General features: G+C 44.0%; 1 protein-coding gene across 1 annotated transcript in view; it reads left to right on the forward strand.

Annotated features, from left to right (window-relative positions):
• Positions 1 to 13,484, forward strand: part of LOC137545095 (uncharacterized) — a 32,203-nt gene extending 18,719 nt beyond the window's left edge. Inside the window, exon 2 of the mRNA XM_068266205.1 lies at positions 13,054 to 13,484. Coding sequence (XP_068122306.1) covers positions 13,054 to 13,401 — 348 coding nt within the window. The 3' untranslated portion in view covers positions 13,402 to 13,484. The remainder of the gene's footprint in view (positions 1 to 13,053) is intronic.
• The last annotated feature ends 2,789 nt before the right edge of the window (positions 13,485 to 16,273 follow it).

Consider the following 16,273-nt stretch of genomic DNA (forward strand, 5'->3'; position numbering starts at 1 on the left):
AAAGAAAAGGAGGGAAAATTCATTTAGATAGTTGGTTGTATGACCGAGCAATAAACCGTGAAAGCTGTAGTGGTCTGAATGGAAATAAAGGCTCTAGTCCTTAAAGAGAAACTCCAACCAAGAATTGAACTTTATCCCAATCAGTAGCTTATACCGCCTTTTACATGAGAAATATAATGTTTTTCACAAACAGACCATCAGGGGGCGCTTTGTGACTGATTTTGTGCTGAAACCCCTCCCACAAGAAGCTCTGAGTACCGCGGTACTCTGGGCAAACTGCCACAATGTAACAATGTTCACAGACAGGAATTAGCTGTTTACAGCTGTCTCTAACAGCCAAAACAGCTAACAGCAGCTACATAACCTGCCCACAGTAAAAATGTCACCATGTAAAAAATGTCAGAATATAAATCAGGGAAAGATTTTACAATGAGCAAACACTGACTAAATCATTTATACATAATTGTTGTAAAAATGAAGCACTTTTTTTATTACATTATTTTCACTGGAGTTCCTCTTTAAGGGGCGAAAAGACTGTGGTCCTCAAGTGGTTAAAGAGAACCTAAGGCAAAACGTAGGAAAACAAAAAACAGATACTTACCTAGGTAGAGGGAAGCCTCTGGATAGTCCAGAGGCTGCCCATGCCCTCCTCACTCCCACCTCCGATAGCCAGGATCCTACTTGTATAAGCACAGCCATCCTGCGCCTGCATAGGTACAGTCACACCTATGCAAAGGCACCCCTCATGAATAAGGGGTTTCAGCTTAAAGGGGACCTAAACTCAGAACTTTATATCTGCTCTAAAAGATAAACAACGGCATAATAACCTTTAATAAAAAACATTTCTTTGTTACAGTTGATACAAATCCTGCAATAAAGTGTGTCTACTTCCTGCTTTCATGGAAGTAGACGAAGGGTTAACATGAGTTTACTAATTAGCTGCTTTGAAAAGTCAGCCAGCGGGCACAGCTGAGAGATCAAATTACAGTTGTGATTAGTCAAAGAAGAGGCGAAATAAGGCTAAACTCTTTAAATACATACAGGGTGCATTTATCTATGTTTTCCTTATGTACTGTGGAAGAGCCTAGGTCCACTTTAAAGTGCAGGCTTGCCTGTATTTGTGCAGGCACAGTATGGCCATGATCATGGCCACTGATGGGCACTGCGTGCCCATCAGTGGCGTACCTAAGGCATTTGACACCCGGTGCTGGGTATTATAAGACACCCCCCATACTAAGCGCACCACGTCAGGTAATGTCAGATAATAGGTGCCACAAGTACAGGTAATATAGTTGCCCCCATTATAGGTAACTAGTATAGTTGCCCCAGTAGTATAGCTAGTACAGTTGCCCCCAGTATAGGTAATATAGTTGCCCCCAGTATAGCTAATATAGTTCCCCCACGAGGGGGAAGCAGTGCAAGGAGGAGGTGCAGTGGGGACAGCGACGGGTAGGGGGGCCAGAAACCTCCCCAACCTGGATCCCCTCCTTCTGCCTCTCTCCCCTCCATAGATTATCGCCAACTGCATGCTCGGCGCGTGGCGGGCGGAGAATTACTCACCTCACTTCCGCGTTCCAAGCGATGGAGCGCAGCATCACCGTTGTCACAGCTCTCTGCCTTCAAAGCCGCTCATTGGGGGACATTTATCAAAAGTATCTGAGACAAAATATTGGTAGGTTTTTAGAAATCTGTGCAGAACTGTCTCGGGCATCTTAAGAAATCATTAGACAGTGCAGATTCCTTCTAAAACTGTTGTAAAATAGGAGGAGCTAGGAAGGTCTCTCAGACAGTGCAGTGTGTGAGGGGAATTGCTGTTGCTGAGGTAACCAACGCACCTGCTGTATTGATAGCAGCAGGCTCTGAGGAGGAATTCAGCAGGTGGGAGGAGCACCACACAAATCATGCCTAGCCTGCACTCTGCAATCATGTCTAGCCTGCAGTTCTACACCTGTAGAATTGCTATCAAGCACTAAATAAATCTCGCTGATTCTCTTATATATAGCAGGGGCATATTTGCCCCTGCTAAAACGCCGCTATACCGCCGCTGAACGGGGGTCCCTTACCCCCCAAATCCACTCCGTGCAGCGCGGGGATCACTTCCTGTTGAGGCAGGGCTAACGGCTATAGCCCTGCCTCTCAGAGCGTCTGTCAACGCTGATCACCGCCTCTCCCCGCCCCTCTCAGTCTGCGTTCACTGAGAGGGGCGGGGGAAAGGCGGAGATCCGCCGCTGATAGACACGCTGAGAGGCAGGGCTGCGGCCATTAGCCCTGCCTCCAGCAGCAGCAAAATCTACAACCAAATTGGTCGTGGATTTTGCAGGGGGGGGGGGGATTTGGGGGGTAAGGGACCCTCGTTTAGCGGCGGTATAGCGGCGTTTTAGCAGGGGCTCACATGCGAGATTTATTTTCACTTCAGATTCTCTTCAGATTCTCTTTAATCTGCGCCAGTTTAGGGATGGATTTGCAATTTTCTTAACTGTAGTGCAGCTCTAGAAATGCATGCTTAATTTCCACCGTCACCTAGGATTTAAGAAGGTTCTTATTATCATGCAGATCTGTTCTTGCTGCTGGTTAGAACAGATTAAGAAGAAAAAACTGTCGGTAAGTGTTGATAACTCTCCCCCATTATGCTTCCGCTAATCAGGAAGCACAGCAGGCGGCATTGAAGAGGGAGACCTGTGACGACATGATGCTGCGCTCCAGCGCTTGGAACATGGAAGTGAGGTGAGTAATTCTCCACTGTCTGCAAACTGAGCCTGCAGTTGCAGCTAATCTTTGGAGGGGGAGGGACACAGAAGGAGAGGACTCAGGTGAGGGAGGAGGGGTTCTGGTCACCTCGCCACCACTGGCTCCGCTGCCCGCCACTGGCTCCGCTGCCCACCACTGGCTCTGACACTACAATTACCTAGAACAGCAGATCTACACAACCACACTAAACCAATGAATAATCAAAACATGTCAAGCTTTATTAACCAAAACTTTATTAAAATGCCATTTTCAAAAAACATTTAAGAACAGAACAACAACAAATTGCATAAGTAATTGCTGTAATAACAGTAAAACCTGATGAAGTGGTTTACCGCGACACATGTCAGGGGATCTTTGGTGAGCTTGTTTCAATCACGCGCCCAACACCATGAGTGTTCTGCGCGTGTGCGGTTCATTCTTTTGAGAACTGTGCATGCGCAGAATGCTCATGGCAAAGGGCACGTGATCGCCACATATACCATCAGATCATATCATCACATTAATGATCAATAAGTTACTAATAGTATGTACATCTATCATAATTAAAAGATGTCCTAATGGATGCAGTTGTGAAGAGTGGGAAGGCTGACTCCAGGATTATTGCTGCTTGTTTACCCACTTGTTAGTTGTTTCGGCTGTGTGTTTTTTTGTAATTGTTATAGTGGAATAATAATCCACAATAACTTTACTTTCAATCCAGTTCACATCAGAATCAGAATCAATTTATTTTCGCCAAGTAAGTTTGCACCTACAAGGAATTTGTCTTGGCAGTTGCTTAACAAACACAAACAAAAACAATACAAGGACAGACAGTGTGTATATTACAAGTCAAGGACATTATACTGTAAGTATAGTGGCAGTAAGGCAATGTGAGAATTGTTCATTTTCAGTTCTGTGCTGATTACTTTCAAGTCCTAGCAGCTCTAACGTGGTTCAGCATTAAGTATGACTACCGCTTGAGGAAAGTCTTATTCGATCATATACGTGTGTGATTGGTTTCATGAGTCAAATTTTTAATTTAAGTGAAAAGACGATTGCAATTGAGGAGCATGTGAAATTGTAACATGTGTGGCTACCTTTAGCGCACAATGGGCTAAATTCACTAAAGCATAATAACTGATATCACGGTCCCGTGCATTATAAGGCACGTAACGTTTTTCGCACGTAATCGCGAATTTTTGCATGCGCAAAATTTTTTTCACACAAAAATCCGCAATTGTGTGCGAGAAATGTTATGCACGTTATAACACGCGTAAAATGCAAGCGCGACCGTGATATCAATTATCACGGTATAGTGAATTAAGCCCAAGGAGTGCATGTAATGTATTGCATTCTACTCATCGTTTGGTAAGACTTTACACATATAATGCTACTTTACGCAGTTTATTGCATACACGCTATAGTGACAGTAACAAAAGTAGAAATAGAGGAACTTTACAAGAATGCCAAAGATTTAAAATATTTAAAATGTTGTACACAGTGTTAAGTACTTAGCATCACTATTGATATTATTGCACTTATTAATCAATAGTATATTACACATACCAGTAGCAGTGGCTAGATAGTATACTGGTTAAGGGCTTTGTAAGGAGACCTTGGGCAAGACTCTCTAACACAGCTACTGCCTACTGAGCATGCCCTAGTGGATGCCGCTCTAGCACTTTGATTCTGAGAATCTGAGAATATCTCAGAGAAGATTCAGAGTTAATAATGTTTATGGTAGATGGGAAAAAAATGTTTTTCATGGGCGTCATAGACAGCAATAAAAACCTGATAGATTTTCTCCTCACTACTCTATCCAAAACAAAAGTTAGGGCTGTAGATCCACTTCAAGGGCTCATTTTCACGTAGGAGATTAGCGCCCATTTACCGCTAATCGCGAAACCGCTAGCGCCTTTTAAAGTGCTAGCGCAACATTAACTAAATGGCAATGATGTCACTGCCACGATTGCCACCAATTGTGGGCAATTTGTGATTAGTGGCAATTGCAAAACGTGGTGCAAGCAGCATTTTTCCGCGATTCTACAGCAATTGTGATACGGTGCTTAAAAAGCGCTAATCGCAATCGCTCAAAAATCATGAGAATGTACTGTGATTTGACTGCACTAAGTGCAGTAAAATCACTTGCGCAATATACTAGTGCTAAGTGTAATAGTATGCATAATATGTCCTCATAATTTTCTGCCTCGACAACTGCAAACCACTTCTGTCTGGTCTCCTTGTGACCCGAATTGTCCTGTTGCAGTCCATCATGAATGTGGCAGCCAGAAACCCTTCGCTCCACCACGGCGGCTCCCCTCTGTAAATCCCTCCACTGGCTTCCTATCCAATCCAAAATCACATTCAAGATACAGCTGTGTCTGTTCACAAAACCTGCCCAACCTAGGTACACACCTAGCCGCTCACTCCACTCCTCCAATCAACTTCGCCTGACCACTTCCCGCATCACCCAATCCCATGCACGCCTCCAGGACTTCTCAAGAGCTGCTCCAACACTATGGAACTACCTACCTCCCCCCATTAGGGTCGCACTATCCTTCAACATCTTTAAGATGTTGAAGGATGGTGCGACTCTAAGAAGGCCCTCAAAACACACCTTTTCACCCTGACCTACCCCCCTCACTGGTGCTCTAAACCCACAGCTAAACGCTTAACTTTGGTCCCCTACCTTTCATGTCCCTACCTCTCCCTCTAGATTGTAAGCCTTTGGGCAGGGTCCTCCTCCTCATGTCTCCTACCTGTTTATGCACCTCCATCTACGTACACCCATCCTATGGATCTGAGTGAACTCAACTTGCCTAATTTCCATGCTCCCATCCAGTGACTGACTAAGCATTACAATGTACTCATTGGGGTTGATTCACAAAGGTTACTTATTTTTCACCTTAACTGTAAAGCCCCATACACACACTCAACAACGGTCTTTTAGGCTCTCACAACGTTTCTTGTGAAACAAATGTTGAATTGACCTCTTATCAGTCTTATCAGCTGCTTGAACAATAGCAAGATATTTTTTTAGGTGTTTCACAAGAAAAGTTGTGAGAGCCTTAAGGTGCATACACACGTCTGTCAGGCTGAGCAGATCGTTCAGAAACATCTTATCAGTCTGCCGACAGACAGTACACACGCGCTACTGTCGGCAGAACGCCCGCCCAGCGGGAGGGTCTAACGGACCCGTCGTTCATTACAGTAGTGTGTGTGTACGCACCTTAACCACTTGCCGACCGCGCACTCATACCGCGCGTCGGCAAAGTGGCAGCTGCAGGACCAGCGACGCAGTATTGCGTCGCCAGCTGCAGGCTGATTAATCAGGAAGCAGCCGCTCGCGTGAGCGGCTGCTTCCTGTCAATTCACGGCGGGGGGCTCCGTGAATAGCCTGCGGGCCGCCGATGGCGGCTCGCAGGCTAAATGTAAACACAAGCGGAAATAATCCGCTTTGTTTACATTTGTACGGCGCTGCTGCGCAGCAGCGCCGTAAGGCAGATCGGCGATCCCCGGCCAATCAGCGGCCGGGGATCGCCGCCATGTGACAGGGGACGTCCTGTCACTGGCTGCACAGGACGGATAGCGTCCTGTGCAGCCCTGATCTCCGGGTGGGGAGCAGGTAGGAGAGGGAGGGGGGAATTTCGCCGCGGAGGGGGGCTTTGAGCTGCCCCCCCCGCCAGCCACATGCAGGCATGAGAGATCGGACCCCCCCAGCACATCATCCCCCTAGTGGGGAAAAAAGGGGGGTGATCTGATCTCTCTGCCTGCACGCTGATCTGTGCTGGGGGCTGCAGAGCCCACCCAGCACAGATCACTCAGCACAGCGCTGGTCCTTAAGGGGGGGTAAAGGGTGGGTCCTCAAGTGGTTAAAATACCGCTGTTGAGTGTGTGTATGGGGCTTAAACACCCGTAGAGGGAAAATTCCTGTCGGCAGATGGCGCTGGGGAGTGCAGAGAAACCAATCCTCTGTACCTCCACAAATGCCAGACAGGAATTGTACGAAGCGCAGAACGTAATCGCAAGAGAGGCGATTACGAATGAGACGAGCAAAGGGACAGGTTGTATGTGTGTGCGCCAACCTAGTCGCCACCCCGCGACAGTGCACACACAACAGCAGATATGCAAAGAGTTTGTATGTTCTCTCCGTGTCTGTGTGGGTTTCCTCCGGGCACTCTGGTTTCCTTCCACATTCCAAAAACATACGGATAAGTTAATTGGCTTCCCCTAAAATTGGCCCTAGACTACAGTACTTACACTACATAATACAGACATATGGCAATGGTAGGGATTAGATTGTGAGCTCCTTTGAGGGACAGTTAGCGACAAGACAATATATATATATATATATATATATATACACTGTACAGCGCTGCATACTATGTTGGCGTTATATAAATACTAAATAATAATAATAATTATGGCTGCCAGGTAACTGGTATAGTTTAAAAGGAAATAAATTTGGCATTGGCAACCTCCATCTCATTCTCACCTCAGGTTCACTTTAAACCAATGCATTTTGCCGCCATCCATTGATAAATATTATACAAAGGAGATGTTCCTGAAAAGCAGTCCTATTCCTATCTGGCACCGGCAACAGTAACCCAGCACAGATGTTCATGGCGCTGCTTGGTCGGGGGGTGTTGCGAAGTCGGTTCCAATCCACGATTTATTCATTTTTATTTGTGCCAGACGGTCTGCATTTGCTGTGGACAGGCGGATACGTCGCCTATCTGTAACGATGCCTCAGGCAGCGCTGAAACAACGTTCCGACATAACACTGGCGGCAGGACAAGCCAGCACCTCTATTGCGTACATTGCCACCAGTTCGTGCCAGGTGTCTAGCTTAGAGACCCAATAATTAAAGGGGACTGATGGATCGTTCAACACGGCTACGCCATCTGACATGTAGTCCTTGACCATCCTCTGCAGGCGAGCGGTGTTGGAGGTGGAACTGCGCGAACTGACCGTCCGTGAAGGCAGACTTTAGCAGCGTCTGAGTCAGGAGGACAAAGCGGACGGTCAGTGCGGCAGCACAGAAGGACCATGGCAACTCACTGAAGTACCACAGTTTGATAGTGTTGCCCAAAAATTATATGCATCCATGGACCCGGGCAGTGGGAACGCAGATTTTAGTACCTAAACACACGATACAACATGTTTTCTGGGGTCTGGGGCACATACAGATGGTCCCGATCATCATCATCATCATCATCATCATCATAGAACTCTTCTCCTGACCCCCCCACCACCTCTGCCACCCCAACATTCCCAGACACAGACCCCTCATCGTCCTCAACATTACCTTGGGATGCTGGCCCGAGCTCAACCTCCTCCTCCACATCAAGCCCCATCATCTCCTCAACGGCAGCCCTCAGTAATCACCCTGGCGCCGGACTGAGAGACACAACGCTCTCGTCCGGGGAGGGCAGCTGACCACTGGCTGCTGGGGTGGATGTTATAACTTGCATGGGGCGTTGGCTGTTGCTGCTGTTGGGAGTACTGCTCACAGCAGAGCTCTGTGAGAAACTCACGATGGACTCACGAAACATGGTGAACAAACTGCAGTGACAGTCTGACTGTCTGTAAATAGTAACTGAAGCGAATCACTGGCTAACGAGCTGAATAATACCAGTGAGCAGTGAGCAGTACAACCTAAGTGAAGGGTATCACTGCCAGTGCCAAATGAGATGATTATGAGCAGTGAGCACAGTACACAACGTCACTCACAAAACTTAATGAATGACCAGCACTGGAAGTGGCAGTGTGACTGTCTGTAAGTAGTAGCTGAAGTGTATGACTGGCTAGCTGAATACAGGTGAGCACTCTGAACCTACCTGCCTGCACTAAACACACTAATCACGTACTGCTTTTTTATACAACACTAAGCAAGAGTAAAATGCAATAAAGTGTGTGTTTTTTATAGGCACAACTCTTCCCAGCTGGCACTGAAAGTACTGCTTTTTTTGGCAACAATAAGCAACAGTAACATTCAATAAACTGTTTTTTATGGGCACAATTGATCCCAGCTGGCACTGAAAGTAGTTTTTTTTCCAACAATGAGCAACAGTAAAATGCAATAAACTGTGTTTTTTTATGGGCACAACTGATCCCAGTTGGCACTGACAGTACTGTTTTTTTTCCAACAATGAGCAACAGTAAAATGCAATAAACTGTGTTTTGTTATGGGCACAGCTGATCCCAGCTGGCACTGAAAGTACTGTTTCTTTTTCAACAATAAGCAACAGTACAATGCAATAAACTGTATTTTTTATGGGCACAACTGATCCCAGCTGGCACTGAAAGTAGTTTTTTTTTCCAACAATGAGCAAAAGTAAAATGCAAAAAACTGTGTTTTTTATGGGCACAGCTGATCCCAGCTGGCACTGAAAGTATTTTTTTTCAACAATAAGCAACAGCACAATGCAATAAAGTGTGTTTTTTTATGGACACAACTGATCCCAGTTGGCACTGACAGTACTGTTTTTTTTTCCAACAATGAGCAACAGTACAATGCAATAAACTGTAGCTGAGCTCGTCCATACCGCTCAGGTGGTTAAGGAGTGCTAATGCAGTAGATAAACAAATAAGGAGAGATAATTCGTGAGATAAATAGATAAGGAGAGCTAAACCATGATTTAAAGGGGCACTACAACGAAAAACTGTAACATTTAAAATTTGTGCAAACATATACAAATAAGAAGTACGTTTCTTCCAGAGTAAAATGAGCCATAAATTACTTTTCTCCTATGTTGCTGTCACTTACAGTAGGCAGTAGAAATCTGACAGAAGTGACAGGTTTTGGACTAGTCCATCTCTTCATAGGGGATTCTCAGCAAGGCTTTTATCCCTTATAAAGATATTCCCTAAAAAGGATTTAAACAATGATACTGGCCAGCTTCCCTGCTCACTGTACATTATTTTGGCAGTTGGACAGAGCAACTGCCATTCACTAAGTGCTTTTGAAAATAAATATATCCCTGAGAATCCCCTATAAAGAGATGGACTAGTCCAAAACCTGTCACTTCTGTCAGATTTCTACTACCTACTGTAAGTGACAGCAACATAGGAGAAAAGTAATTTATGGTTCATTTTACTCTGGAAAAAATGTACTTCTTATTTGTATAGGTTTGCACATATTTTAAATTTTACAGTTTCTCGCTGTAGTGCCCCTTTAAAGAGGAACTATCACGAAAATCTTTAAATTTAAAACACATACAAATAAGAAGTTCATTTCTATAAGGAGGCCCGGATTTACATCACAGGAGCCTACAGGCACAGATGTCCCGGCACCCTAGACTTTGCCCTCCACGAACCCTCCATGAACCCTTGCTGGTCATAGGTAGCTACAGGTGTCCCATAGCATAAGGTAGTCAGAGCTATCCTCAGTATTTAGTAGCTAGAGCTACCCCCAAGTATTTGGTTGCTAGAGGTGCCCCCAAATGAAGAAAGATATGGTCAGTGGAATACCGAGACCTGGGTGAGTAACCTATCATTTAAAGCGGAATATAACCCTGCATTTCAACTTTGCTCTAAAACATTATTTACAGTATATTATATGCAACCAGCATTTTTTTTTTTACTAGACCAGCATTGGAAGGGTTACACAGGGCTTTAAAGTCCCTAGAGATTTCTGCAACCGAATCCGAACTTGAGTTAGATACTTTTTGTTTACAAATATGTGTTTATTATGACTCATCTCTCTCACTGAGAAGGAGCTTGGAGGACAGCCAAAGAGATGTATCTATTGATAAACAGTTACACACTAACTAAATAGAATGTAACCATCTGAATGTCTGCACGGAACTTAAAACCTCTGTGTTTAACCCTTCCAATGCTGGTCTAGTCAAAAAAAAATGCTTTTTGCATATAATATGCTGTAAATAATGTTTTAGAGCAAAGTTGAAATGCAGGGTTATATTCCGCTTTAAACACCACTTGGGACTCTGCATAGGCAAGGCGGGAGGGAGGCACTTGGGGAGGGGAGTGAGTGAGCCGCCTTTCCATTACCAGGCGCCTGTAGGCACGTGCCTACAGTGCCTTATGGTAAATACGGCACTGTCTTCTAGAGTAAAATGAGTCATAAATTATTACATATTATTACATTACCGACAGATTTTGGGCTACTCCATCTCTCCATAGGGGATTCTCAATATGGCCTTTATCCTTTATAAGGAGGAGAGTTTCTATCCTTTATAAAGACATTCCCCAAAAAAAGATTTTTATAAAGATGCTGCCCTGCCTCACTTTTTTGGCAGTTGGACGGAGCAACTGCCATTCACTAAGTGCTTTTAAAAATAAAGAAAACCCTGGGAACCCCCTCCCCCTCTGTCAGTAATGTAAGATCTCCACTACTTACTGTTAGTTAGTAACCAAGCAGCTCAGGGTGACCCAAACTACTAGGAATGTATAGGGGGATAAAAGGAACCAAAAAGCCCTCATACTAAAAAAGCAAAGCTTGGTGTAATTGCCTTCTTAAAACAGAAGGAAATTTGCAATAATTCAGTTATAAGTGAACATTTGTGGTTACCCACAATGCACTACCACTAAATATGCAAATTATCTCTTTTCACCCTTGATAAGTCAAGCAAGCCTATAGCTTGAAAAGGAAACGCCTGCCGATTGTAGCAGTTAATAGAAAAGTCCCCTTACATAGTAGAAACACCAATTTGCAGGCTACATGGAGGGAGTCAGTGACTACGAGTGGAAAACATTTTTTTCAAAAAGACCTTATACTTTTTGAGAAAATCAATTTTAAAAATTCAAAGAAAAAGAGTATACATTTAAATGTGTAAATTACAGTTCTATAGCAAAGGCCCCTTACATCCTAAATAAAAGCAAATTTGCAGGATATGTTAAAAAAATAGTGGGAAACAATATTTAAAATAAATTAAAACTTTTTTGTTGTTTTTTTCAGAGAGTGGGAAATTTCCCCCCCAAAATGATGGTGGGTCCCACCTCCCGAGCTCTCTGTAACCCCTTGTCTCCCATGCAGGCTGGGATAGCCAGAATGTGGAGCCCAGGCCGCGTGGGGCTTCACACCCTGAGCTATACCAGCCCGCATGGTCCATGGTATGGGTGGGCCCTGGGGGAGTGTGGTGACCAAGCCTTCCCCTCTCCCCTCGAGCCCTTGTCTAATCCATGGACAAGGGGCTCTTCCCCACCTCCGGTGCCCCAGGATGAGGTGGGGGTGACAACTCCCTGGGGGGTTCATGGTGGCATCTGGGAGTCCCCTTTAAGAAGGGGACCCCAGATGCCCCCCCATAGGAGAAATGAGTATAGGGGTACAAAGTAAAAATTTGCACCAAAACAGCAGAATGAGAACAACAACATCAGAAATTTTATCATGCATTGCACAGCATCAGGGGAAAAATGCCCGGGCAGTTTTCTTCTGTGCAGCTAAAAATGAGGTTTGAGTAAGAAAAACAATGTTCTGATGCTGTGAAACTGTTAGAGAAACACCAAACCTTTTCAGTGCTGCTGAGGAGGTTCACTTTAAGGAGAGCTAAATCAAGAGTTAAGTCACTTAAGGAGAGATAAATTGTGAGTTAATAAGTAAGATGAGGTAACTTAAAGGACAACTGAAGTCAGAGGGATATGAAGGCTGGCATATTTATTTCCTTTTAAACAATGCACAATGCCTGGCTGTCCTGTTGATCCTCTGCCTCTAATGCTGGGCATACACGGAGTTTCTAGTCCTTATCAATCGAGCCGCTGATGGCTCGATTGATAATATCCGACAGGTCCGATGACCTGCCGGATAGATTTCCTGCTCGATCCAGCGGCTTGATCCGGCGCATAATTGGATAAGTGTATGCCCAGCATAATACCTTTAGCCATAGCCCCTAAACAAGAATGGAGCAGATCAGGTGTTTCTGACATTATTGTCAGATCTGACAAGATTAACGGCATGCTTGTTTCTGGTGTGATTCAGACACTACTGCAGCCAAATAGATCAGCAGGGCTGCCAGGCAGCTGGTATTGTTTAAAAGCAATTCAAAATGGCAGCCTCCATATTTTTCTCACTTCAGTTGTCCTTTAACAGACTTTAGTCCTTTAACACGTGAATCAGGCTCATAGTGTGCTGTGTGATCTGGTTTTTCCTGTATTGTCATATTGCTTTATGTCACCCCTAAATATTGTCTGTAACCCTAACTAATGTCCAGTACTGCATAATATGTTGGCACTTTATAAATACCATAAATAAATAATAAATAATACCTAAGTAGCTTTTCTATCCTAATTACATGTCATTCAGTTTGTTTTTTCAATCGGCTCTGTCTGTTGGCTTTTTAGTAATGGCTATTTTTTTTTCTTTTTCAGATTACAGGACTTTTACTGATACTTGTAGTGGTTCTATTAATATTCTGCCTACCGAAGTCCAAGTGTAAATGTGCAAAACGTTGTAATGATTATATAAAGGAAGAGGAGAGGAAGTATCTGAGGACGGCAGCAAAAGAGGAAGAGAAAGAATTCATAAATGCACTGGTTATAAAGATTCCTGATGCTGAATTTCAGACTAAGTGTAAAAATTTGGAGGAGGATTATGAATTGACAATTGTACCAAAGATGAAAGGTACACGAAGGGAAGAAGTTATAAAAATGATTGAAATAAGAAACGCATCACAGCAGGAAAGGCAGAGCAGCAAATCTACCACAGGAACTCCGTAGACCAGCCTTTTCCAGCTTTACCCTGGAGAAACCAGCCAAATAATTTCAGGATTGCAGGGAACTCCTGCATAAAAGTTATACATTTGTGGGGGGGGGGGGGGGGAGGAGGGGGATCGGTATTACAGGAGGGATTTAGATTTTTATTGCAATAGCCTGCTTGTTTAGCCTCCATTCCATATATCTATTTTACAGATCACCAGATAGCATGCCCTCCTTGATTGTGCTCCCCATTATAGTACATTTGGGGAAAGAGGCACCATGGTATGTGTTTTTTTAAAAACAGAATAGAAAGAATTGAGGTGGCTTACCTCAACAACGAGAACTTTGTAAACGTAAAGGATATTTATTGAGCACAGGCAACACGTGCTCAATAAATATCCTTTGTGTTTACAAAGTTCTCGTTGTTGAGGTAAGCCACCTCAATTATTTCAATTTTAACTGTTTTTAGAAGTTTTACACATAGCAGGGCGCGCGTTCATGCAAAAAGGGCGTCAGGAAAAAAAGGGCGCCTGGTGTAAACGTCAATCTGAAATATCGTTTATAAAAAATTATATTTTGTTTACAATAATGTTTTACAAATTCAATTTATTAAATGATGTATATGAAATGTTATATTGGTAAAATGCTATTCTCTGTAATTATAGAGGGAAACTTAGAATAAGGTTTGTATATTCACAATGATGATTATAATTATTATGATTTAACACTGATTTTACATAAACAATGTTTAAGTACTGTTTGTTAAATTTTTGTTTTAATGATTTAACCAGATCGGGATCCGAAAACATATTTTTACGTTTTATACTACTATAAAGTTTCTAAATGATATTTTGTAACAATTTTTATTATAAAATTGATAAACCTTTAAAAAGTCATTTCGTAAAGATTAAAACTTAATTCACATATTTCAAAAAATGAAATCATTAAAAATATAAGTACGTTCGTATTAACTGTAGTAAAACATTAGCAAATATTACTAACATTTTACTACAACTAAACCTAACCCTACTCTCAGGCAGAACCCTCCCTCTACCTACCCCTAACCCTTAGACCCCCCTGGTGGTGCCTAACCCTAAGACCCTTTTGGTGGTGCCTAACCCTAAGACCCCCCTGGTGGTGCCTAACCCTAAATCTCCCCTGTTGGTGCATAACCCTAAGATCCCCCTGGTGGTTCCTAACCCTAAGACCCCCTGGTGGTGCCTATCCCTAAATCTCCCCTGGTGGTGCCTAACCCTAAGACCCCCCTGGTGATGCCTAACTGATCTATTACATGTGTACAGCATCTTTGTGTGCAGCATCTTGCAAAGATTTCTATCTGATGGGGAGTTCAGCTCAATAGAATAGACTGTGTAGGTATGGCTCTCATACTACATGGAAGGGGGTAAAATTGGTCTGTGATCTTTCATTTTCCAAAGACTATAGTCTGATGTGTGTATGAGCCTTTAGTCTTTGGGCAGGCCTGATCGTGCTTTGCAGACCAGGCATCCATGGTCAGATGGACCCTTGACTCAACGCTGTGTCCTAGAGATGTCACCACTTGCCCTTCAACATCAAGGTACAGTTTGGGTATTGCCTTTTTTGAGAAATAGTTGTGACCTGGTATCTTCCACTCTGGTGTGTGGCTTTGCTTTTGTGTGCTGCTTTTCCTCAGGTGGTCATTCCACTGCAGTTTGTGCTTTTTCATCATGTGCCTTCGTAAGGTAGTTGTCCCTACGCGGGTCTTGGTCTTTCCATGGCTCAGTTTTTGATGGTAGAGAGTACAGATAGCATTGCTCTCATCTGAGGCAGACACACACAAAAATTTCCACACCGCTGAGCCCAGGGATGATGGCACTTTGGTGGCTGCTGACTGTGTGTTAAGTGGGGTGCCAGAATCAGGGATTAGGTGTTCTGTGTTAAATAGTCAACTACGTCCTGACAATCTTGGGAGTTGATGGCACGTGCCTTCTGAGCACTGTACTTTGGTCCAGGGCTGCACGACATCACGACAGCATGACCTCGAACAGACATGCTGGGTGGCCTGCCTCTGGCTCTGCCTCTGCCTGTTGTTTTGTCCATACTGGGGGGGATGAAGTGAAAGGTATGCACTGATTTGTCTAATACAATGTGCAGTCACACAGGTGCAGTGAAAGGTGTACAGTACACTGACTGCTTCAATATAAAACAGCGTGCTGTCACACAGATGCAGTGAAAGGTATGCAGTGACTGCTGGAGGGTGGTATAATGCAATGTGCAGTCACACAGGTGCAGTGAAAGGTATACACTGACTGCATCTATATAAAACAGTGTGCTGTCACACAGATGCAGTGAAAGGTATGCAGTGACTGCTGGTGGGTGGTATAATGCAATGTGCAGTCACACAGGTGCAGTGAAAAGGTATGCACTCTCTGCCGGTATATAAAACAGTGTGCTGTCACACAGATGCAATGAAAGGTATGCAGTGACTGCTGGTGGATGGTATAATGAAATGTGCAGTCACACAGGTGCAGTGAAAAGGTATGCACTGTCTGCCGGTATATAAAACAGTGTGCTGTCACACAGATGCAGTGAAAGGTATGCAGTGACTGCTGGTGGATGGTATAATGCAATGTGCAGTCACACAGGTGCAGTGAAAGGTATACAGTACACTGCTGGTACATAAAGCAGCGTGCTGTCACACAGATGCAGTGAAAGGTATGCAGTGACTGCTGGTGGGTGGTATAATGCAATGTGCAGTCACACAGGTGCAGTGAAAGGTATACAGTACACTGCTGGTACATAAAGCAGCGTGCTGTCACACAGATGCAGTGAAAGGTATGCAGTGACTGCTGGTGGGTGGTATAATGCAATGTGCAGTCACACAGGTGCAGTGAAAGGTATACAGTACACTGCT

The sequence above is a fragment of the Hyperolius riggenbachi genome, chromosome 2, assembly GCF_040937935.1.
Source record: "Hyperolius riggenbachi isolate aHypRig1 chromosome 2, aHypRig1.pri, whole genome shotgun sequence".
In the NCBI taxonomy this organism is placed as follows: Eukaryota; Metazoa; Chordata; class Amphibia; order Anura; family Hyperoliidae; genus Hyperolius; species Hyperolius riggenbachi.